This window comes from Hyperoodon ampullatus, assembly GCF_949752795.1.
Source record: "Hyperoodon ampullatus genome assembly, chromosome: 4".
In the NCBI taxonomy this organism is placed as follows: domain Eukaryota; kingdom Metazoa; phylum Chordata; class Mammalia; order Artiodactyla; family Ziphiidae; genus Hyperoodon; species Hyperoodon ampullatus.
Window position 1 is genome coordinate 140,040,905 of NC_136917.1, and position 23,371 is coordinate 140,064,275.

Genomic DNA, 23,371 nt, shown 5'->3' on the forward strand with positions numbered 1-23,371 from the left:
CAAGAAGCTACTGCATGAGGCAGTGCAGTTAGAGGAAGCATGGCAGGACTTTGGAGGTCATCCAGCCTGACTTCTTATTTAAAGTTAAGAACATTTGCTAAGGTTATGTAACCAGTTAGTAGAAAAGGCAGGATTAGAACCCAACTACCCTCAGCCTACCCTATAGTTTTATTCACAAAGCTGATTAGTGACAAAGCTGGACTAGAGCCCACACCTCCTCATGCCTGCTCACACCTGCTCTGGGGCTCTTTCTTACCAGGCACAGCCCCTCTACCTGTCTTATTACCTTTCTCCTAAATCAACTAACAACCTCACTGGAAACACTTTGGCTGCAGACCAAGACCAGAATGGGGTTGAATTTTCCCATCTTTCCACCAGATAATGTTTTTTATGACTTGCCACCTTTGTCCCTAGAAACTCGGTTTCAATAAGCTACTAAAAAACTGATCCCTTTATGCGATGGTTCTCAGTAGAGGTGTCCATCAGAATCACCTACGGAGCTTTTTAAAACTTCAGATAACTGGCCCTCTACTCCAGAATTCGGATTTCTAACTGTGTAGGAATTCATGGAGGTAGCTAGTTTTAATGGTCCCCAAATTCTGATGCAGAGCTTCAAACTCACAGCAATCTCACCAGAGGTCAGATCATCACAGACATCACCTGATCCCTCGGGTGGCTGAACACAGGTCTGGTCTTAAGAAAGAGCCTGGTTTCAAAGAAAGAAACATGAGAAAGAGGTACCCTAGCACCTACCAGGGTGGAGCTTTCTGGCTTGCTTTCCTCCACGCTCTTTCTCTGCACCCAAGGGCACTTTTGGCCTCATTTCCTGATCTTAACAGGCTCACCTGCAGTGCTGTCGAGCTGCTGGGGCAGGCAGGAATGCAGCGGACAGGACTCGCTCTCGTGGCCTTGGCTGCCTGGGTGGCTCTTCAGCCCTCGGAAGGTGAGTGGCCGGCTGGCTATCTAAGCCTCCAGGGGAAGGAGGGGGGCTGCCTTCCAAGATGGAGCTGGAAGGAGTGAGGTACTCCTGCAATTAGGGGTCGGATTTCCAATTATCTACCTGAGTGTGGCACAGGTTTAAATTCCTCATCTCCAAGAGGCAATTTCAGGAAGGAACCTTATTTGCACTTAAAAATCAGTAATTTGCCACCAGCGCAACTTTGAGCAGTGCTTTCTTTTCTGATGATAGTATCTTAAGAGAATTCCTGGGTAGAGGCTGGAGGAAAGCCCCTGTTATTCAACCGTCTTCCCCCTTACCCTGACCTGCTGAACTGTCTGAATACAAGTGTGCATATTCCTGGAAGAAAGATAGACTTGACCTCTGGTTTATGTTTTGGTAAGTGGCAAGCTTTCTGATCAAAGTCAGCCCTGTGGTTACTGAAAACCAAAACTTCAGTCTGATCTTTAAAAAGGGACACAGGATAAAGGAGATGATTGAACCACACAAATTATATCAAAGAGAACTTCTATTGTGATTTGCTAGCATATATATGGAGATTATAACTGCGTCTGGACTGGAGGCAATCGTTTCTACTGTATTTAGGAAAGCCTAAATACAGGTATTTAATACTTGACTGATTTGACTCTTTTCCACTGTCTTCTTTTCTGAAATTTTACCCTGAATAGTCTCTAAGTTCAGAAGAGGTGAAATGTAAGTTTTGTTTGGTCTGCTTTTTGAAAAATTAAGCCAACATTTTTATTATTTTTTTTAATTTAAAAAAAGTTTATTTATTTATTTTGGCTGCATCGGGTGGCCTGTGGGATCTTAGTTCCCTGACCAGGGATGAGCGGGTGCCCCCTGCAGTGGAAGCGCGGAGTCTTAACCCCTGGACCACCAGGGAAGTCCTGAGCCAACGTTTTTAAACTGACAGATTTCAAATACACATACTCATATATACACACATACGAATTAGATTTTAGAGCTTCTCTTGAAAAATCAGATCTGCCAACAATGGTTCCACATTCCCCGGCAAAAACTAGCTAGAGCAGACCAGCCTCTGTCCTACTCTGGAGTTGGCTATCACTCTATTAACTGCCTGGTTCCTGGAGGCATTTGCTTAGGGACGCCCAATAGAGTGCCCCAATCTACTGAGCTTTATTACTGAGCACAGTTCTTCATCTATAGTCGCTTATCTTAGCAAAACAAAAAGGTTTTCACTTTATATGTTTCTGTTAATTTTTCAGAAAATTTCACCATTGAAATTTTAGGACTCACCCCCATTGTTAAACAAAAGTCTACCAGCTAAGGCTTTATTCCTAGTCTTGGCAATGCAATTTTTTTTTCTCACATAAAGCTTTGAAATAAAAGTGTATACAACTCCCCCTTCGGCTTCCGGGCCTGTTTCTAGCTTTCCCCCAGCCGCAGGAGCAGCAGCAGCCCTCCTCCAGGAGAGGAGGGAGGGAGGGGCCGGCGGAGGGGGCAGGGTAAATGAGGGAAGCCCTGCCAGACCCAAGGCCAAGGTCTGCATGGGACTGAGCTCTGGCAGAGAGGGTGGGACCACAAAACACAGAGGTGTTTGAAAAGGAACAGTTGGTGATGATAAGAAAGAGCTGAGGAGACCCAACGGTAACTTTGTGGGTTAGTCTTGGGGCTTTTTCCTAAGGCAGTTTGGGTCACAGGAAAATCACATTGTCTGAGAAGCTCCAGCTTTCTGCAATTTAAAAATAAGTGATGTCGGGGTTAAAATACATGAGAGTAGGCCTGAGAACAGTTGTGGAACTGAGGGGCAAGCCCACTGCTTTCCGTGCCAAACGTCCATTCAAGTGTCTGTGTGTCTGAGGTGCCCTGTGGGAGGTTGTAATGAATTCAGGCTGGGAGGAAGGTCAGGCTGGGAGGGAGAGAGGGAGGCGGGGAGGGAGGGAGGAAAGTGAATACTGAGCAGCGCAGGGAAGGAGGTCTACGTGGCCCTGGCAATTGTCTCAGGCTGAGGGAGGGGATAGGGAAGTGGCCCGTGCCAGTGTGGGACTTTGGGAAATACATTTTGTTTTTTGAGGTATTAAATGTTCCACCATCTTAATGGTGCCTGAAGTGTCCATCTTGATGTGATGGCTCAGTAACTGGCATCCCCAAAATATTCTGCATAAATCAGGGAGCAGTTGACTTACCCATAATTAGAAGCCCTGGATTCTCCTTAAAGATAGGGCATAGGGCTTCCCTGGTGGCGCAGTGGTTGAGAGTCTGCCTGCCGATGCAGGGGACACGGGTTCGTGCCCCGGTCCGGGAAGATCCCACATGCCACGGAGCGGCTGGGCCTGTGAGCCATGGCCGCTGAGTCTGCGTGTCCGGAGCCTGTGCTCCACAACGGGAGAGGCCACAACAGTGAGAGGCCCGCATACTGAAAAAAAAAAAAAAAAGAATGGGCATACTCCACACCTGCTGACGTGGCTGCCGGCTCCCAGAACTCAATTCCGACTCCATAAAAATGTCTATCATCCAGTGGCCAAGAGCCAGATTATTTAAAGCCACAATCTAGGGCTTTGTGGGCCTTTATTGTGCGTTAAAGACTAAGGGTCCACTTTGTCCAGCAGACACAAGTTGGGGGATTTTGCTTAAGTCCCAAATTGGCTTTCTTCCAATTTCCTGTGACAACCTACTTTCTCAGTGTAGGATGGCTCCTGATTAGAGATACTTGCTAGGGACTTGCTGCTTGCATCCTAAAAGAAAACTTTATCTTTTGTTTGTTTTAATCATAGAAGACTCACTAAGGAGGGTTGGAAGAATATACATTTGTGCTTGAAAATTGTTCTGAACAGTTGGGACTGTTTCACCAGGAGTGGTTCCTGAGAAGCCAGACAGGACGTGCCCAGTAAATCTGCCCTTCAGTTTCTCTCCAAGTGTGCCCTTTAGTTAAAACAATAGGTCCTGATTTCCCTGAGTTCAATAACTTTATTGGATTTAGCATCTAGATTTGGTTTAAAAAAATCCAATCATCATCTTTTTTTTTTTTTTTGCGGTACGCGGGCCTCTCACCGCTGTGGCCTCTCCCGCTGCGGAGCACAGGCTCCGGACACGCAGGCTCAGCGGCCATGGCTCACGGGCCCAGCCGCTCCGCGGCATGTGGGATCCTCCCGCACCGGGGCACGAACCCGTGTCCCCTGCATCGGCAGGCAGACTCCCAACCACTGTGCCACCAGGGAAGCCCCAATCATCATCTTTATAATGTAGTTCAGGTTTGTTTGGGTTTTTTTAATGTCCTTTTCTATATCTAGAGAAGCAGACTGGCTTCTTATAATAGCAGTCTTCTCAAATTTCAGTCACATATGGGCCCCTTTAAAGAAAAACATTCTCTTTATTCTCAATGATGACTTTTAAATTATTTTACTACATCACTTGATGTATAAACATATAACTAGGTATAAACCCCATATATATGTGTACATATATGTATCTTCTGCAATTGTAAAACCAAAATAAATTTAAATAAAAACACAACTACAAAGCCAAGAAGATTTAAATGTAACAATATTAATTTAACCTAATAGTTAATGTTTGGCCAAAACGAAAATCGCTATTCCAAACATGAATATAGCACTGATACTCGAGGTGCAGGTTTTGAGTTTCATGTGCATAAACTACCCTGTTCAGAATAAGAAGTGTTTTTTTCCCCACCATCTTTTTCTGTTTGAACCCTGATGGTATAATCTGCCCCTCCCTTAGCATGAACCCATTTTGAAATTCCACTCTGTTCTCTTCTTATTGGCCTGGGACAATTAAGATAGTATCTGACTTGGTAACAACACTAGCATAAACTTAAAGCAAAATTCAAATGTCCTGCAAGCGCTCCTTTAAGATGGTCTTCCAGAAGGTCCGGAACATGTCTATTTAAAGATTATCATTGAGATGAAATATTAAATTTAGGCATTGTCTGGAGAGCTCACGGACCCTGAGAACACATCCCCAGAGGTCTATGAAACCCAGTTTAAGAAATGCTGGCATACTGGGAAGAGTGTGAGCTTTGGACTCCAAAATGCCAGGTCAGAATTCTAACTACATGAACTTGGGGAATTGCTTAACCATGCACAGCCACACAGATTTTTAAAAACATTAAATAGGACCATGAAAACGTTCCTGTACCCAATTCCAACATGTGTGTAGGTTTCCCCAGACCAACAAACAACACTGAAGTCCTCTAAATTCTGACACTATCTACCCAGAGATAGAATCAGATTCCACAGGCAAAGGGGTCAGCCCCACAAGGCTGCCCTGCACTTCAGGTGCCAATTGCAAGCCCACATTGTTACCTGTGCTCCTGACCAACTGGCTACAAATGGGTGGTTCCAATGATCTCCCTCCTTGGGTTTGATTAATTTCTTAGAGGGCTCACAGAACTTAGGAAAACCTGGTTACTCACCAGATGACTGATTTATTACAAAGGATATCAAAGGATACGAATCAACAGCTGGATGAAGAGATACACAGGGTGAGGTCCCGAACAAAGGAGCTTCTGTCCTTGTGGAGCTTTGGGCCCAGCATGGCGGCACATGGAAGCATTTTGGTTCCCCAACATAGCTCTCCAAACCCCCTCCTTTTTTTTGCTTTTATGGAGGCTTTATTACCTAGGCATGATTGATTAACTCACTGGCCATTGGTGATTTTTATTTATTTATTTTTGGCCATGCTGTGCAGCTTGTGGTATCTTAGTTCTCCGACCTGGGATCGAACCCAAGCCCTCAGCAGTGAAAGCGAGGAGTCCTAACCACTGGACTGCCAGGGAATTCCCAGCCATTGGTGATTGATTCAACCTCCAGCCCCTCTCTCCTCCCTGTACATCGGGGTGGAACTAAAAGCTCCAACCCTAACCAGCCCGCGTCCTTAGGTGCTTTGCAAAAGTTACCTTCATTAACATGAACCCAGTTGTGGTGGAAAGGGCTTATTATCAATAATGACCAGACACTCATTTCACCTTTATGGTTTGAAGCGTTTTGGGGAACTGAGGACAAGAAAACCAAATATTTTAACAAAAGATGCTCCCATTGCTCTTATTACAAGGCAGTTCCAAGCGTTTTGGGAGTTGTGAGTCAGGAACTCACGTATATTTGAAGATCAAATATATCTGAGAAATATATTTTGGTCATGTGAATGACCTATATTTTGGTTGTCTGAATGTCCAAATATAAATATTTCTTATAAATCACAGAACACAATCTACATACTGCTTTATATTCTTTTTCCACTTAATCATAGGTAACAGCATATCTGTACAACACACACAGTCATTCTTAAAAGTTTGCAACATTCATCTTAACAGACAACAAACTTCTTGGAACATTGAAGTTTCATTCATTCATTATCAATCAAGAGTCCTATCAAGAGACAGAAACCAGACAATAATTTGAACAGCAAAAGTTTAATACAACAAATTATCAACTATAACAAGAGATAGGCTAGAAAGAGGACACTAAAGCATACAGGAATAGCAGATTTTCCCAGGACAAAACAGAGTACTCAAGGAAGAGATCCTGCACCCCTTCCCTGCCCAGCTGAGACCAAGACCTTGTTGGAGAGGGCACAGCCATGCTCACTGAATGGCAAAAAAACATCACCAGGTCTGCCCTCCAGTTTGCAGGGCAAAGTTCTTCACAGGGAGGTGTCTCACTGGAGGGAGAGGGAGCCAAGGATGGGGCAGTCTGGCTCTGTAGTTGTGCAGCTGACAGCATGTTTATTCTGTGGATGCCTTTGAAATGGATGCCTTGGCAATCAAAAGCTTAATGTCAGGCACTTACGTTACATCAAAAAAGGTGACTTTCAGGCACTTACACTACAAGGGCCCACCTTAATTTCACAGAATAGGCAATTAAGGGTGAATCTGAAGCTAAGGGGCAATACATTGACAATGGACACATTCCACAAACACTCAGACACCTGGATACCTACTATGGAGCTGGCACTGTGCTGTATATTGACCTCCAGATGATGTCTTTGTTTCCATTTATTGTTTACTATTTGTCACTTCTGTTCTAAGCACTTAAATGTATAAACTCATGCAGTCCTCACAACCCTATGAGGTAGGTGTATTACCATCTCCATATTGCAGATAAAGAAACTGAGACACAGAGTATTAAGTAACTCACCCAACTTCAGCTAGTAAGTGGCAGAGCCTGGGCTTGAACCTGGTAGTCTGTCTCCACACACCTAATGACTGTGCAGTAATGCCTGTCAGCATGTCTCTGTGGCAAAAAATTATCTAACCCCCTTCAAGACTACCCCCTGAGCACTCCAGTGTCCATGATGTACAAAGTACTGGTGACCAAATCTGTTCAGATTAACTAAAGAAAAACCCTCATTCACTCTCCATTACACAAACATTATCTCAGGGCTCCAAGAAGTCTCTGGGAGAACTTTATTTGGGCACAGCAGTTTCACGCATCATATCTTCGTGACTCCTTCTTGCCTACATGGTGACAGCAGTGGACACCTCTGTCTGTAGGCATCCACAGTGTGATGTGGCTCCATTAAGGTGTGAAGTTCACTGGAAGGGGAAATGTGTCCCCAACCATATTTGGAACATTTCTTTAACTACTATCATTCTTTTTTTAATTAAAAAAAATTTTTTTGTACCTATTGCCATTCTTAAGTTACACTTATAGACTTGAGATACTGACAGCAGTCAAGTGAATCTTTCTTATCATTTTTATCTTTATCCTGGGAATATTTCTCTAACGATGGATGTACCTTTGCTGTTTCCTTTCTTCTGTGTTCCATAAAGTATTCTTTGTACTGGTGCTTTTCAAACTGCATTTCTAATAAGCCCCCAGGGGACAACCATACTGCAGCTCTGGGAACCGTACTTAGCCATCCATCTAAGGAAGAGACGAAACTGGGTCACCTCTGTACATTAACAGAATCCTTTCCTTAAAACCCAGAATCTAACCTTTATATCCAAATTTGATGTACAGTGTTTTAGTGCTCGTCTTAAAAGGTCTTGAGCAGGGAAATCTTTAAAACCTTCTAGTTAGTGACTAAAACTGGATCACAGACATAAAATCAAATCAGGGACAGACATTCCCATTAACCATCCAACTCTGACACTTAATACTGGAAACTGATGACAACCCAAAACCAACAGAATCAACGGCAATAACACTACAATAAGACAAGATAATGCTTTTAATGATACTAATAACATCATCTTTAAAATATTAAATATTTAATTATATAAAATTATATAATATTTAACTATATAAAATTAAATATAATGGACAAATGATTCATCATACTGAACTGACCCCTAATTACTTGAGGGTGGGGGAATGGTATGTTTCTGAAAAGCACTGTATAATTTTAGGACACTTGGGACATAAGACCTTGATCCAAAAAATGATAATCTTATTTTTTAAAAAAGGATAAATATTTAAAAGCCTTAAAACAAGATAAAATGAAACATGATATAAGACTACAACAGAGTTTAGATCAACTCAAGAGACGTTCAGCACTAATGCCAGGCACTGTGCTATGTGGTGCGGGTATAAAGATGTGCTGAGGGAGTTCACAGTCAAAAGACAGTCGTAGGGCTTCCCTGGTGGCGCAATGGTTGAGAGTCTGCCTGCCGATGCAGGGGACAGGGGTTCGTGCCCCAGTCCGGGAAGATCCCACATGCTGCGGAGCGGCTGGGCCCGTGAGCCATGGCCGCTGAGCCTGCAGAGGCCTGTGAGTCCGGAGCCTGCGCTCCGCAACGGGAGAGGCCACAACAGTGAGAGGCCCGCGTACCGCAAAAAAAAAAAAAAAAAAAAAAAGACAGTCGTATCAACGCTTAATTTTATATATGGTAAAGATAGAAAAGCACAGGGCGTTGTGAGACCTCAGATCCATGTGGGGAAAGAGCAAGACTGGGAAAACGGAGGCAACTGGGAGGGTCGGTTGGCCAGGAGCAAACTGATGAGGTTTGGAACTTGGGCAGTGGTAACAGGGACGAAAAGGGGGAGACAAATCTGAGAAATGTCCAGGGAGTAAAATTTACAGGTGTTTGTGACTGGCTGTGGAGTGCAGGAGGATGGAATGACACATGGGTTTCTGGCTTGGGTAACTGTAAACGATGGTTAAATGAGATGAGAAAATGAAAAGGAGTAAGTTTAAAGTGGCAGGAGATAACGTCCTCAGTTGGATACAGAGGAATGACTGTATTAGGGGAATGAGGAATTTAGTGTCTTGAAAATCAGGGATATGGAAAATTTCTAGGAAGGAAAGGGTAAAAATGTCACATGCAGCAAGGAGGTCTTCTAAGATATTAGGAAATTGCTAGGGTAGGAACTCTGAGTTCAGGTACAGTGACTCACTAATTTTTGTATACTTAGTGCCTGGAGCAATGACTGACACAAGGCAGGCGCTCAATACACGCTGCTGAATTGTACTGATGTGGCAATTACCTTCATTAGTAAAATAATACTTAAACGATTCAAACTCAAAAAGATTTGTATGAGATATTGCTGCTCTTCTCCCAGGGAAGTTTTTTCTTGACCTAACCAAACCTAAGTTTTCATTAAAAAAACTTTTGAAGGAAATGTATTAAACTTATCAATCCAACCGAAGGGGAAAAAAGCAAAGAAAAAAGATGACTGAAAATACAAAATAAGATGGATAAACAAATTTAACCAAAAGTTTAGTGTCATGCTATTAATATCAGAAAAACAGAATTTACGCAAAAGTCTGTAATAGCACTAGAGGAATCTTAGGGAAGGATAAATACAATCAATTCACCAAGAAGGTTCACCCAAGGCTGAGAAAAGGGTGGGGAAGTGATGTGACCGAGGTGAGTCGTGCAAGCGCAGGGTCGAATTTTGTTTTTATTTAAAAGTGCAGCATTTCATTCATCATATATGTCTTTGTATTAATGCTTATTTTTTAAAATGCTGCATTAAAATGTGACTTGTCTTCGTTACTGAGTTTTTTGGCGCCCCTTTAAATTTGGCAACCGAGGCTAGTGCTTCTACTCCAATCCCGGTTGCATACCGGAAGGGTACTTGTACGTGTTTGAAAATATAACCCCAAGCGATGCATTGTAAAAGCAGACAGACTGGCAAGGAAAAAAAAAAAATCTGACATAATCTCTACAACAGTGTAAGATTCCTTACTTATGTGCATCAGAAACGGATAGATCAAGCACCCAAAACACTAACGGAGGTAGGAAAGACGTGCCCAGCGCAACTGACTTTGCCCCACAGCTCCAGGAAGGACAGCCCGCGGTAGGCCAGGCTGGCCCTGCGCGCCCCGGCCAGGCTCTCCCGCGCCGCCAGAGCGCGTCCTCAGGAGCCGCCGGGCAGAGGCGGGACTCGCGCTACCGCTCGGGGAGGTCTGGGCGGCGGACGCAGGTGCCTGCGGTTCCAGGGTCGCGGCGGGGGAGGCTCGCGCTGGCGGACGTCCGTGGGCGCGTGAGCAGCCCGGCCACCACGCCGGTCGCGTGATGTTACCCTCCCGGAGGCGCACTCCTCATACCTGCCCGCTTCTCCGCTCCCGCGCCCTCCCTGCGCCGCCCGCACCAAACACCCGCTGAGCGAAAAGCAGGCCCACCTTGCCTGTGGCGCCAAGCAGGTGGCACAAGCGCAGAGACCGGAAAAGCGGCGGGACGTGGCCCAGACAAGCGACGACAAGCACCACCCGCTGCCCGCGGCGGTCGCCCCGCACTCCTCCTCCGCCTCCCCTTCTTTGGGCCGGGGCTTCAGCTTCAGCACCTAGTCTCCCGATCCACGGCCGCCTTGCCTACAGATAGGTGTAGCGCGACAGCCGTAAAGCGCCGCAGCGTCGTGCTGGTGTCTTTTTCCCATCTTCATTTTAGTTTCCTCTGATTTTCCTTTTCTAGGGTCGCGAGTTGAACCCTTTATTTTATCGTGTTTGTGTTTTAAATAAATGCACTTAGGCTAAATTTAGCTGTATCCTACCTGTTATAATAAATAGCACCTCTGCTGGTTTCCAGAATAAATATTTCGTGATTTCACTTTTAACCAACGAGTCCAATGCATTTTTTAGTTTCTAAGCAAATGATTTTTGTAAATTTATAAATATATTTTCTTTATTATTTAGACCCAGATTTTTAAACGGTTACTTTGCACAGGAACTGTCTCTTCAAACACTATATACTAAAAAAGAACTCAACTATAGATACGGTAAGATAGTGCTGTGATGTAGGGAAGGAAAAAAAAATGTTTCCTTCTACCCTTCTAGGTTCTGTACTAGGACCCCTGTAACAAAAGACAGATTAACAAGAGAAAAGCATACAAATTTATTCAATGGGTGCCTTTGAGGCAGGAGATAGATGGGCCCCAAACTAGGCATTTACAACTGGCCTCCCGTTTACATTTCTTGGGGCAGGAAAAAAGTGGGCTTCAGGCGGGACCCTTACAACTAGCCTCCTGTTTGCATTTCCTGAGACAGGAGTTAGATGGGCTCCAGGTTAGACATTTAAAATCAGCCTCCTGTTTACTCTCCAAAATGGAAGCTATAACAGGGACAGGGTAAATAGCCAAGCTTTGTCTCTTGTGGATGCCTTAAGATAACAGTTATGGCAAGAACAAAGAGGGGCAAAACCTTGTTTGAGTAAAGGATCAAGGGATCTCCGTTCCCCCCCTCCTTGGGGCAAGGGAGACACTAAACATGCACAGAAAGTCTCCTTGGGGGTCAAAAGTCAGGGAACAACGCCAGGCCATGATGAGTCTTGCTTCCCCCCGAATCCTTTGTGTTGAGATCCATCTTAGCTGAGAAGTGCGTGCGCACCTACGGGGAGGGTCCTGAGACAAATTAGCCTAGGGGGACAAAGCAAGATGATTGGCCAGAAGAGAGACAAGGACCCAGAAAACTGCCCCCTCATAAAGGATTTCAACTTCCCAAAGGTGCGACTCTCTTCTCTCTCTCTCTCTCTCTCTCTCTCTCTCTCTCTCTCTCTCTCTCTCTCTCTCTCTCTCTCTCTCTCGGACTTTGCCTGTGCGTCTTTCCGCATGTACTCTGCTTTTCCAAAAAACTTTTTACTTTTCTCTTTACCTTCTGCCTCCTCGCCTGAATTCTTTCCTGACAAGGCAGGCAAGAACTGGGGGTTTAGGCCTTAGCCGCTGGCCTCTGTGGTCTAGCAGTTAGGACTCCCGGTCAGGGAACTAAGATCTTGCTTCCAGCTACTGCTCACTGCTGCTTGCTACAAGCTGCCGCTTACTGCTGCGTGCGTCCGAAATCACCTTCACGAGGAAATGAAGACCCAAAGAAGCAGTTTGAGTTACTGAAATGGAGCAGGACCCTATGGTCCTTCCCCCCACCCCCCATGTCCTCAGCCTGCCTTTTATCTGTGGAAAAAATTGAGCCAAAGAATAAGTTTCATCAGAGAAGTAAGAAAATGCAGAAACAGGAAAACCGTCAAAGGAGACCAAATTATAATAGTTTAGTCATTAAGCAAAGTCAAGGACTTTTAGTTTCTCCTTAAGGTCTATAGATGATATTCTGCGCCATATCCTGTGAGCTGTACATAAGCTGCCACACTTCCAAGAATTGGCCTCGAAAGAAATGGGAACAAACCAATCCCGGAACTGAAGATTATCTGTACCTAAAACAATTGATCTGACGCTGGTCAGACCACCGATGACTGTCAGAGCTTCTGCACCACGTAGCCCCCTCCCTCTGTCTATACAAGCTCTTGCCCCCTGATTGTCAGGGGGGAAGTCGGCCTTTGGACAGGAGTCTGCCCTCCATACCCTGCCCCCACCCCGGTTGCCGGCATCCAAAATAAAGCAAACTTTCCACCAACCTGGCCTCTTTATTGGCTTTTGAGCGGCGAGCAGCTGGACCTGGGTTCGGTAACATTACGACTTATACATTAAGTTGGACAAAGAGTGGTAATTGTGAAAACGTGAGAAGACAAAGGAACTTGGGCTAAAGCAGTTAACCATGGAAAAGTGACTAGGAACATAAGGCTTAGTTTAACAAGGTTCGTTTGTGGTTCGTTTGTGCAGATTTTCCTTGTCTTCAGCTTCCTGTGGGGTGGAGATACCATCTCACTTCACCCAGAAGGTGGGGTGGTACCACCCCCTGCTGCTACAAATTTCTTTCTTCCCCAGATGTTGGGAGAGTACCTTTTACGTGGAAGTTTTCTCTCTTGCTTTTAGGAAGGTCATTTCTGCATCTGTTGGTTTTTTAAGTGGCTTTAACTTAAAATAATCAACATGCCAGAGTGGCATATTTTGGGGTGGCGTGTTCTGAACTCTTTCAGTGACAAAACATTAGAAACTGTAGATGAAATGTACAATTTCTTAGAAAGCTAAGATATCAAAATTGACTGGAGAAGTTACAGAAAATCTAAATAAACATGTAACTACTAAGGAAGTTAAGTCAGAATTGAACATCTTTTTTTCAGACAGACAGCAGGCCTAAATGGTTTTAGAGGTTTTACCGAACATTGGAGGGACAGATAATCCTTGTCTTACACAAACTTTTTCAAATAATAGAAAAATAGAGAAAGCTACCCAATGCATTGTTGAGATTAATATAATGTTAACACTCAAAACATTCAAGGATGATATCAGGGGATAAAAGTATGGACTAATCTTTTTTATGAACATAGATGCAAAAATATAAAAATGCAAAAATAAAAATATGTTTTTATATTTGTCATCGAAATCAGAGGAAGTTCCTGGTGGTTCTTTAAAAATGGAAATATTGATAGGAAGCTGCTCTAGAAAACCTCTAGGGGGCAATGTTATCTAAAAGAATCTTACCTTTGCCCTAGTCCAAACCACCCTGTTAAGATTCTTCATTGCTTAACTCCTTGTGCACGCTTCAGAGGATTCCATCTTTCTTGGCCTTTTACATTTCCAGCTGCCTCACTAGGGCACCAGTCACATCTGTGAACATATGATAAATGCTGGCTTGCCTCTTGCCTTTCGATAGTTAATCTGTCTTAGGTTAAGTGATCTCCAGGTGAGCCCAGCCTACCTTTATATCTGAGAAATATAATTCAGTTTATTAATTACATATAGGTCCTGAGTGCTTTTCTGCCTTAAAACTGTGCTTTGAATTGATGTCAGCACTCCGAAAACTCAAATTCTTAAGCACATGGGTTTGCCTATGATTCTTAATTCCCACAATGCTTCTGAAAGTGCATTTCATATTTTATAGTTGCCTGGGCTACAACTAATAACAGAAGTATGTGTAGTAGTTAGTAGCTCTTCATCTTTCTACCCCCAGGGCCCAGCATAGTGATTCACTGTAAAAGAGCTCGTAGACGTAGATATAGATAGTATTTCATTTATAAGAATTCACATAGTAATTCTTATATAGTAAGATGGGTGAATGAATGAATGGTTACATGAATAAACCCAAAACCTTGTTTGGGATAGTAAAACAGTTTGACTTGAAGAATGGGAAGCACAGCGTAGCTAAAGAAAGAAACAATTAGTTTAAGGAAATCAATGCATTAATAAATGTGAGAACAGCCAGTGTCCTTCTCCCATTGTACTTTTTAAAAAATTGAAATAAGGAATTCCCTGGTGGTCCAGTGGTTAGGACTTGGCGCTTTGCTGCTGTGGGCCTGGGTTCAAAGCTCAGCATGCCTCCACCCCCCCAAAAAAAGCATATAATTCGGGGAGTTCCCTAGTGGCCTAGTGGCTAGGATTCTGGGCTTTCACTGTCATGGCCCGGGTTCAATCCCTGGTCAGGGAATTGAGATCCTGCAAGCTGCGGGGTGTGGCTAAAAAAACCAAAAACAAACAAAAAAAGGGGTACAGTTCAGTGATTTTTAGTATATTCACAGAATTGTACAACCATTACCACTGTCTAATTTCAGCCTGTTTCATCAACCCAAAAAGAGACCCTGCACCTATTAGCAGTCGTGTCCCATTCCCTCCTACCCCCACCCCTGGCACCCACTAATCTGCTTTCTGTCTTTATGGATTTGCCTATTCTGAACATTTCATATAAAGGGATCATACAATATGTGGCTTTTTGAATCTGGCTTCTTTCACTTATAATCTCTCCTTGTCCCAAGAGCAGGGACCTCTATGGCTTAGAGCTGACACCACTGAGGGGTTTTACTCATTTCTTTTAACCTCTAATTCAGGGGCTAACTTCTGTCTGTTATTATGAGACTGCCACCTGCAGCCACTGTTGACTATAATTTCTAATTTTTTTTAAAAAAATGTATTACCCACTTGGAAGAATGGGGAGCATAGAATACTGTGTGCATGTGGCATGTAGGAATTTGCAGATACACATTTTAGTAGGAAATTAGGTTTCCTTGCATATTTGTGTTGCCCTTTTCTCCTTATATCTGGGTAACACAAGCTCCTCCTAACCTGACTTCCTGCCCCGGTCACTCCTCCCTTATCTTATCCCCACTTGCTCATCACTGCAAGACAAATTTTCCTAAAACCTTTCTCAAATCTTTAATGGACTCCATTTCAAAAAAGATAAACCTCCTTAGACTGACCTTCAATGGGGTGTGACTTCAGTCTATGCTTTGAACATACCTCCCATTACTCAGCTTCCCAGCCACTCAGCTCAGACCAAGTGGTCTATTTTTCTCTATTCTCTAAATGTGCCCTGGGCTTTCCTATCTCAGAACTCTTGACCATGCACTTCCTTTGGCTTGGACAAGTTTTCTCCATTTTTCTCCACCCATCCAAGTCCTTAAAGATTCAGTTAAAAACTTCCCTGGTGGGTCCATTTCAAACCTGCTCCGGGGACCCATGTGGTTGCTCCCTTCTGAGCTCATGGGACACTTTGTCAACCTCACTTCTTTAAGCCAGCACGGTTACAAGCCCAGTAACATCATCTGAAGCTGTTTCTCAACTCTTGCCTTGTTGTGTGTCTTTGCTTGTGCTTAGTTTTATCTCCCCACCCCCAATACAGTGTAAGTTCTGGAGGGTAGAGACGTGTCCTGCCCTGGAGTCTGCATGTACAAAGCCCCCAGTAAGTGTTTGCCTCTTGCTTCAGTGGGTTAGCATTCTGTTTCTCTAGAGTCTTCAAGATAAGAGCCTGGGGAGTGCTCGGTAAAGTGTAAGAGCTCACATTTCTTTCTTCTCCTCTTTCAGCCATACTTCCCATTGCCTCCAGCTGCTGCACGGAGGTTTCACATCATATTTCCAGAAGGCTTCTGGAAAGAGTGACCACATGTAGCATTCAGAGAGCTGACGGGGACTGTGACTTGGCTGCTGTCATGTGAGTGTTCTTGGGCAGGGAGGTCTAGACCTGCAGCATGGTCGTTTCTCGTCTAGCGAACAATAGGTTGGGGAGACTTTGCCTGATACACGACATACAAATAATTATTTGAACAAGGGAGGGGAGGGTGGCGTGAATGTGCCCTCTCTCTGTGCCAGGATGTCCAGAGGCACATGCTAACCCTCCGTTCCCTGCACTGCACCGCTGTGCTGAGAGGGAAATGCCTTTAGTCACCAGACAGTGTGCACGACTTTCCTCAGCCAAACAAGGGACATTCTGAGTGAAAACAAAAGCAAAAACAAAAATAAAAACAGAAAGTGACTCTATTCAATTTCATGGCCTTAACTATAATTTTTCCCTGCAAGTAATGGGCTGCTGTCATTTTTCCTCTCTGAATTCATCAGAAGTGTATGTAAGATTCAAACAGAAATGTGGAGGTGTCCGTACCTGTCACAAGTGCTGCATGCAGTCAAGTTCAAATGCCCTTCTTTGCTTTTGATTCTGGGCTACTGGCTCTTGGTGAATATCTCACCCCTCGTACCTCCACCCGTGGCTCAGCTATTCAGAATTCTGGACTTATATATGTACTCAACATCTCCACAGAGACCTTAGAATCGGAAATGCATTGGTACTTAGGAAATCTGGGTTCTGACAATAATGCTGTGAGGAAGGCATAAATCATATCCATGTCACACAGGAGAACGCTGTCACTGAGCAGATGACATAGCTCACCTGGTGACAGATAGCTAGTGAACAGCAGAAATGGGATGAGAACCCAGGTCTCTTCATTCAGAAGACTATATTCCAAGGTCTCTCAAAACAACGGTGGGACTACCCATAAAATGTTCTCCGAAACTCCAAAGCATTTGGCACCTTTAAATCATAACAAGGGCACATTAGGCATCTCCCAGGAGTGCTGATTTTAATACCACTTGTGGCTCCAGGTGACACAAAGAAGCCCAATGCCGATGCCTGAGTTCCTGAGTCACTGGGGAACCTCTTTATTTTATTTATTTATTTTTTATTTTTTATTTTTTTGGCGGTTCGCGGGGCTCTCACTGTTGTGGCCTCTCCCGCTGCGGAGCACAGGCTCCGGACGCGCAGGCTCAGCAGCCATGGCTCACGGGCCCAGCCGCTCCGCGGCATGTGGGATCCTCCCAGACCGGGGCATGAACCCATGTCCCCTGCATCGGCAGGCGGACTCTCAACCACTGCACGACCAGGGAAGCCCGAACCTCTTTATTAATTGAATGAATTCAACAAATATATATTGATTAGCGATTATGTACCAAGTACCCTTCTATGTGCAAAGATACAGCAGTAACAAAACAGACTCTGCCCTCCTGCAGTCCCCAGGAGACTCTATCCAACGGGGTCCTGCAGACCATTCTCTGAGGTTTAAGATACATTTTCCCCCCTTTCCAAGGAATCCATCTGTTACTCATCCTTGAGAAACACTTCTCCAAGAAAAGATTCTCAGAAGTTCAGAGGAAGAGTTTGTAAGCTGTCCATGGATAGACTTTTTTCCGGTCAGGGGGCTATGAATTCCCTGAAATTTGTGGGTCTGAGTGTGTGAGCATTTTCTTAGGGAGAAGGTCCATAGAATTTACAAGCTCCTCAAAAGGATCTCATATCCAACAAAGTTTAAATATCACACTTGGGGTTAGATGTACAGAGGAAGGCAATTCCTGACCCAAACTTTTAATAAGCGTGGGTGTCTGTGGGGGAGAAGCGAGAGGACCGGAAATTCTCTCAGTGTCTCCGCAGATCACACCCCCTCACTGGAGCTGTCAGCTCAGGAGGGTGGGTCGGCGGGAACCAGTGACTCCCATAGCAATCTGGGGAATACTATCTGACGAGCTCCCTTCTGAGGGGTTGCTTCACATTCCCAACGGGCTTGAAAAGCTCCCATAGTATATGCCTGGCCAAGATCCTATCAGTTTTTATTTAATCTGAATAAATAGTGCTGGTAATAGTTGCAGAGTGAAAATTCATAGGCAGTTCACGGATAGGCAATGCTCTGGAAACACCTGGGTATTTGTGTCAGCCCTACCTAGCTGAAGTAAATCTGCCTGAGGCTGCTCTCAGAAATGGTAGATTCTCAGCTTTCAATTCCCTCCACCTCACTGGCATATGTCACCTCAGACTAAAAAAGCCTTCAGAACTTGTAAGGGCTCCCATGGGACTCCCAGAAAGCCACAGAGAAAGAACCAGAGGAGGTGTCTGTGCGTATATGAGTTAGAGATAGATGCTGGGGACTCTCAGGGGACGCTATTCTCAGAATTTTCAGAGAAGTTTCTTTGGGTTAAGCAGGTGTGAGATAGAGATCTAAAAGGTATAGGTACAGGGACTTCCCTGGTGGTCCAGTGGGTAAGACTCCATGCTCCCAATGCAGGGGCCCTGGATTTGATCCCTGGTCGGGGAACTAGATTCCCCACGCCGGAGCTAAGAAGCCTGCATGCCGCACTAAAAAGTCCGCATGTCGCAACTAAGGATCCCACGTGCCGCAACTAAGACCCAGTGCAGCCAAAATAAATAAATGAATAAAATAATAAATAAATATTAAAAAATAAAAGGTATAGGTACAGAAATATTGCAAATCCTCACTTCGATAAGGGAAAATATGATCAAAAACATGATTCAGTGGCCATGGCCACTGAGCCTGCGCGTCCGGAGCCTGTGCTCCGCAACGGGAGAGGCCACAACAGTGAGAGGCCAGCGTAACGGAAAAAAATAAAATAAATAAATAAAAAGGACTCAATTTTAATTAAAGGGAAACTCTGAAGCCAATCACTTGGATCTAAAAATACTTCATCCAAGTACAAGTTTTTTAATTGGCCCCTCTGTGCTGATAAGACAGCTGAAAAATATAGAGTAGTTATGAGTTGGTCTCAAATAAGATGAAATTGGACTATGTAGTATTTTGTAATCATAAATTACAGGTCATCTCTGTTGTGTTTTCTGATTCGACATAAATAAATAAATGTTCTCTTGTTTTCAAATTGTTTTACTACAGACCATGTTTTTACTTATCCAAAATGTAGTCCCTTAACCTTGACTGTGTATAAAGACGTTAAGGTTTGAGACAAGTGTTTTAGATGTAGAAAATATTGCAAGCGTTGAAAATACAATTCCCCAAAAGCATGTATCAATATTATTAATCACAATTAACTAATATAAATGAACTTACATTGAACTCACTAGATTGATTTCCTTGTCCTTTCTGCCTAGGAATAGGTCCTTTGTTTCACACCCTTTAAACAATCACTGGAATATTTGATGTCTGAGACAGCAGTTTGTTTAAAATTTCTCTCCAGTGACTTCATTAAAGAGCTTCTAGCTCTTTCTAAACATAAACACAAGGCAAAGTTGTATATCTTGAGCAGAGCACCGCGTTTTTTTGTTTCTGTTTTTGTTTTCATCTTTTGGCCATGCCGTGCAGCATGTGGGGTCTTATTTCCCAGACCAGGGATTGAACCCTTGACCCCTGCAGTGGAAGCGCAGAGTCTTAACCACTGGACCGCCAGGGAAGTCCCTGAGTTTTCTTGAATCATATAGACATTATCCGTTGGGAAGAAAATTTAGAGTTATTGAATAAAGATATTTGGGGATCTTTAGTACCTTTTCAAAAGTGGTGTTGAAGGGCTGTTGTGCCTAGAGGAATAGGTAAAGAAATAAAGTTTAGGGATCAATTATAGGTATAGTCTATGGCAGGGCCACCCCTTTAAATCCACTGGACTGTCGCTAGCTACTCTCTTATGGGTAAAAAAAAAAAAATCAAGGGATCAGCCTAATGGTTTCTTAGAGTCAAACCTCTTCACCTAGAAATTCACAACCAGGTGGGTCAGTGCCATCAGAATATCGGGGAGTTGGGGGGAGGGGAGGGAGTGTGAAAAAGGCTACCTCCTTGCCCGACATTACCTCGTCTCTTTTTATCCTGATGGAGACACATGGGATACAAGTGGAAGTTTAAGCAGTCTTTAAATTTTAGGGTTTTAAAACATCAGAGCATCTTGGATTTTGGAGCTGTGTTCTGGCAGCTGATTTTTCCCTTTGTATTGCACTGAGAGGTTGAGGCCCCAATGGGTAGGCCTTTGAAAAGGGTCCCACATGGCAGGTGTTGCCTGTTTTCCTGTGGCTTTCTTCCTCCCTGGATCCTCTGTCTGTATTCCCCCATCCAGGTCTCTCCTGCAGCCCCAGAGCCAGTGCCCCTCCCTGAGGCTCCCCCAGGAATAGTGGTGTTGAGTCCTAGTTCTCTCCTGTGTAACCAATGGGCTTATCTGGGTGTCGGTGGAGTCTTTCTACACTGGATGTCTACTCAGGTTCTTGCTGACACCACAAGGAGAGGAGAGAATTTAGTCCTTTGGAAAGGGTAGGAGCTTCAGCTCTTTCTTGTTTGTTGTTTTTTCCTCCACATTAATGCTATAGCCACGTTTTCTCCTATAATAGCTTAAGGCAAACCAACTGGCCATAGTGAGAAGTAGCTTCTCTTTTGAAGACCTCTCAATCTACTACACTTAGAGAATGTGTTGTCCTCCTACTAAGATGCCTCACTTCTTTCAAATTAACAATCCCACATGCTGGCTTTATTATGCTCAAGTACATTCAAGCCCTTCCCAACTTTTCCTCCCATTTTAGGTGTCCCCACATTAGCTGATGATTCCTCTTGGGTCATCTGGAGGGATGGCAGCCTGCTCTCTATCACGGTTTTTTCCCCCAAAGAAAAGGGTAGGGGGTTTCAATTTATGCAGATACAGAAATATTGTATATGTAGAGCCAGCAGGATCTGCAACATTTAATAAAAAGCTGGATGGCATCTGATGGGGTATTAAAAGTCACAATATCTTTTGTAACAAGAAATCCTTCTAGTTACCAGAAATTGTGAATGGTGCTCTAGGAGCCCCCCACCCCAATGTCAACATTTCATACAGAAAAATGAAAACGAAAACAAATTCTGAGACATGGTATAGATCTATATTATATTAAAATGTTAATAAATGTCTGGAACATTTTAGTTGATTGTTTTGTTGAGACAAAACCAGATTGTCCTTATTTTGAACAATTTTCACTTCATATCTACAACTAATTACTGGATTCCTGCTCTGAACAAGGCCTTTTCAAGACACCTCCAAACTATTCCTCCTTCGAGGCTCCACAGAAAAAGGAGAGAGTCTGAGACAAGTATTCAGATAAAAGGTGGAGTAAACTAAGTGTCAGAAGAGAGGTAACAAGCACCACGGAGATTCAAAGGAAAAAGGAGGACATTTAGCTGAGAGGATCTAGAAAAACCTTAAGGAGGAGGATGTGTTTAAGATGGGCAGTGAGGAAGGAATTGGTTTTGTTGGGTGCTTGGGGTCAGTAAAGAGAATTGTTTTCACATGGTTTCTCTCCTTCCTTCCCCCTCCCCCTCCCCCTCCCCCTCCCCTCCCCTCCCCCTCCAATTCCTTCTCCTTCTCCTTTTAGTATTTTCTGCAGGTGTCTGAGGAACCACAGGCAGCACCATAGTAAAGATTCATCCTTGTGGTCCTCAGCTTTAGGATTCGGTCTATGTCCAAAGATACACTGTCCCAAAGTGGGAACTGCCTATAAGTTCACTAAGTTTTTACTGACTTGTACTTTCTATCAGTGATTTTTTTTCTTCCCTTCTTGGCAGCCTTCACATCAAGCGCAGAAGAATCTGTGTCAGCCCGCACAATCACGTTATTAAGCAATGGATGAAAGAACAAGCAGCCACGAAAGATGCTAAAGGCAACATTTGCCATAAGAAGAAACACCACGGCAGGAGGAAGAGTAAAGGGGCACATCAGGGGAGGCATCAAACACATGGCCATAAAACTCCTTATTAGAGAGAGTACAGATGAAGCTACACAGATGAGTCCTGAGTGAACTTGGCCATGGCTGGCTATAAATATATCATTTGAATGTTCCAACAGGGAACAGGGCAAAGCAAAATATTTTTTTAAAGGAACAATTATACAGATGCAAATGTAGCCAATAATATACTCAACTGAAAAATGAAATGAAGAGAGAATACTTATCTTCACATAATATTTTAAGCGCAGCATACAAATCGAATTTCTCCAACTTTTTTATTATGATGTTTTCCAAACCTACAGAGAAGTGGAAAGAATGGTATGCCTTTACCTAGATTAATCCTTGGTAGTATTCTGCCACATTTGTTTTGTTCTCTTGCTTCTCTCCTTGTACATGTATATATAAAACATTATATACATAAAGCTATAATTTTTTTTCCTGAACCGTTAACCATTTGAAAATAAGTTACAAACATCATGACACTTCATTCCTAAACTGTTTTTAGTGTTACAACTTGGCATCCTTCAAGAATAAAGACATGCTCTATATAATCACATAATCAGCTTTATACCTAGCAACAATTTCATCATATATATGATACAATATATATGTTCATATTCCACATTTAAATTTCCCCAACGATCTCCAGAGCACAGATTTTTTTTCAACCAATTAATCAAGGTTCACATATTGCAATTGTTATATTTCTTTTTTTTTTTGGAATTTTGGAATTTAATTTATTTTTTTATACAGCACGTTCTTATTAGCTATCCATTTTATACATATTAGTGTGTATATGTCAATCCCAATCTCCCAATTCGTCACAGCACCACCCCCCGCCGCTTTCCCCCCTTGGTGTCCATACGTTCGTTCTCTGCATCTGTGTCTCAATTTCTGCCCTGCAAACCGGTTCATCTGTACCATTTTTCTAGGTTCCACATATATGCGTTAATATATGATATTTGTTTTTCTCTTTCTGACTTACTTCACTCTGTATGACCGTCTCTAGATCCACCCACATCTCTACATATTTCTTTAGTATCTTTTCATCTAAGAAAGTCCCTCTGCTTTTTTTCTTTCTTTTTCCCCATGGCATGAACTTTTTTAAAAAAAAGAGTGTAGGCCAGAACCTGTTCTACATTCTGGGTTTGTCTGTTTCCTCAGGATCATGTTCAGATTGAACATTTTTTGGTAAGAATGCTTCCTTTGTGAATTAGTATATTTCTTATTGCACCATTTAGAGTTCATGAACAGTGGAGTTCATTTTCTACATAGAAAACTTTTAGCTGACTATCACCTTAAAACATGTACTAGTTTGAGTATTGCTGTTGTTTGGACTGACAAATTTGGATGCTGAAAAAAACGCCTGCTTTGCTCTGGGGGCCATCTGCCTCCTAGAGTCAGTTCTTGGCGCTTGTAAGCGGTCCAGAG

General features: G+C 43.4%; 1 protein-coding gene across 1 annotated transcript; it reads left to right on the top strand.

Annotated features, from left to right (window-relative positions):
- Positions 1-879: 879 nt before the first annotated feature.
- On the top strand, positions 880-21,972 carry CCL28 (C-C motif chemokine ligand 28; the record flags this gene model as incomplete). Its single annotated transcript, XM_079703989.1, has 3 exons — positions 880-943; positions 16,000-16,126; positions 21,780-21,972. The coding sequence occupies 3 exons, from the start codon at positions 880-882 to the stop codon at positions 21,970-21,972; spliced, it is 384 nt and encodes a 127-aa protein (XP_079560115.1).
- Positions 21,973-23,371: the final 1,399 nt, after the last annotated feature.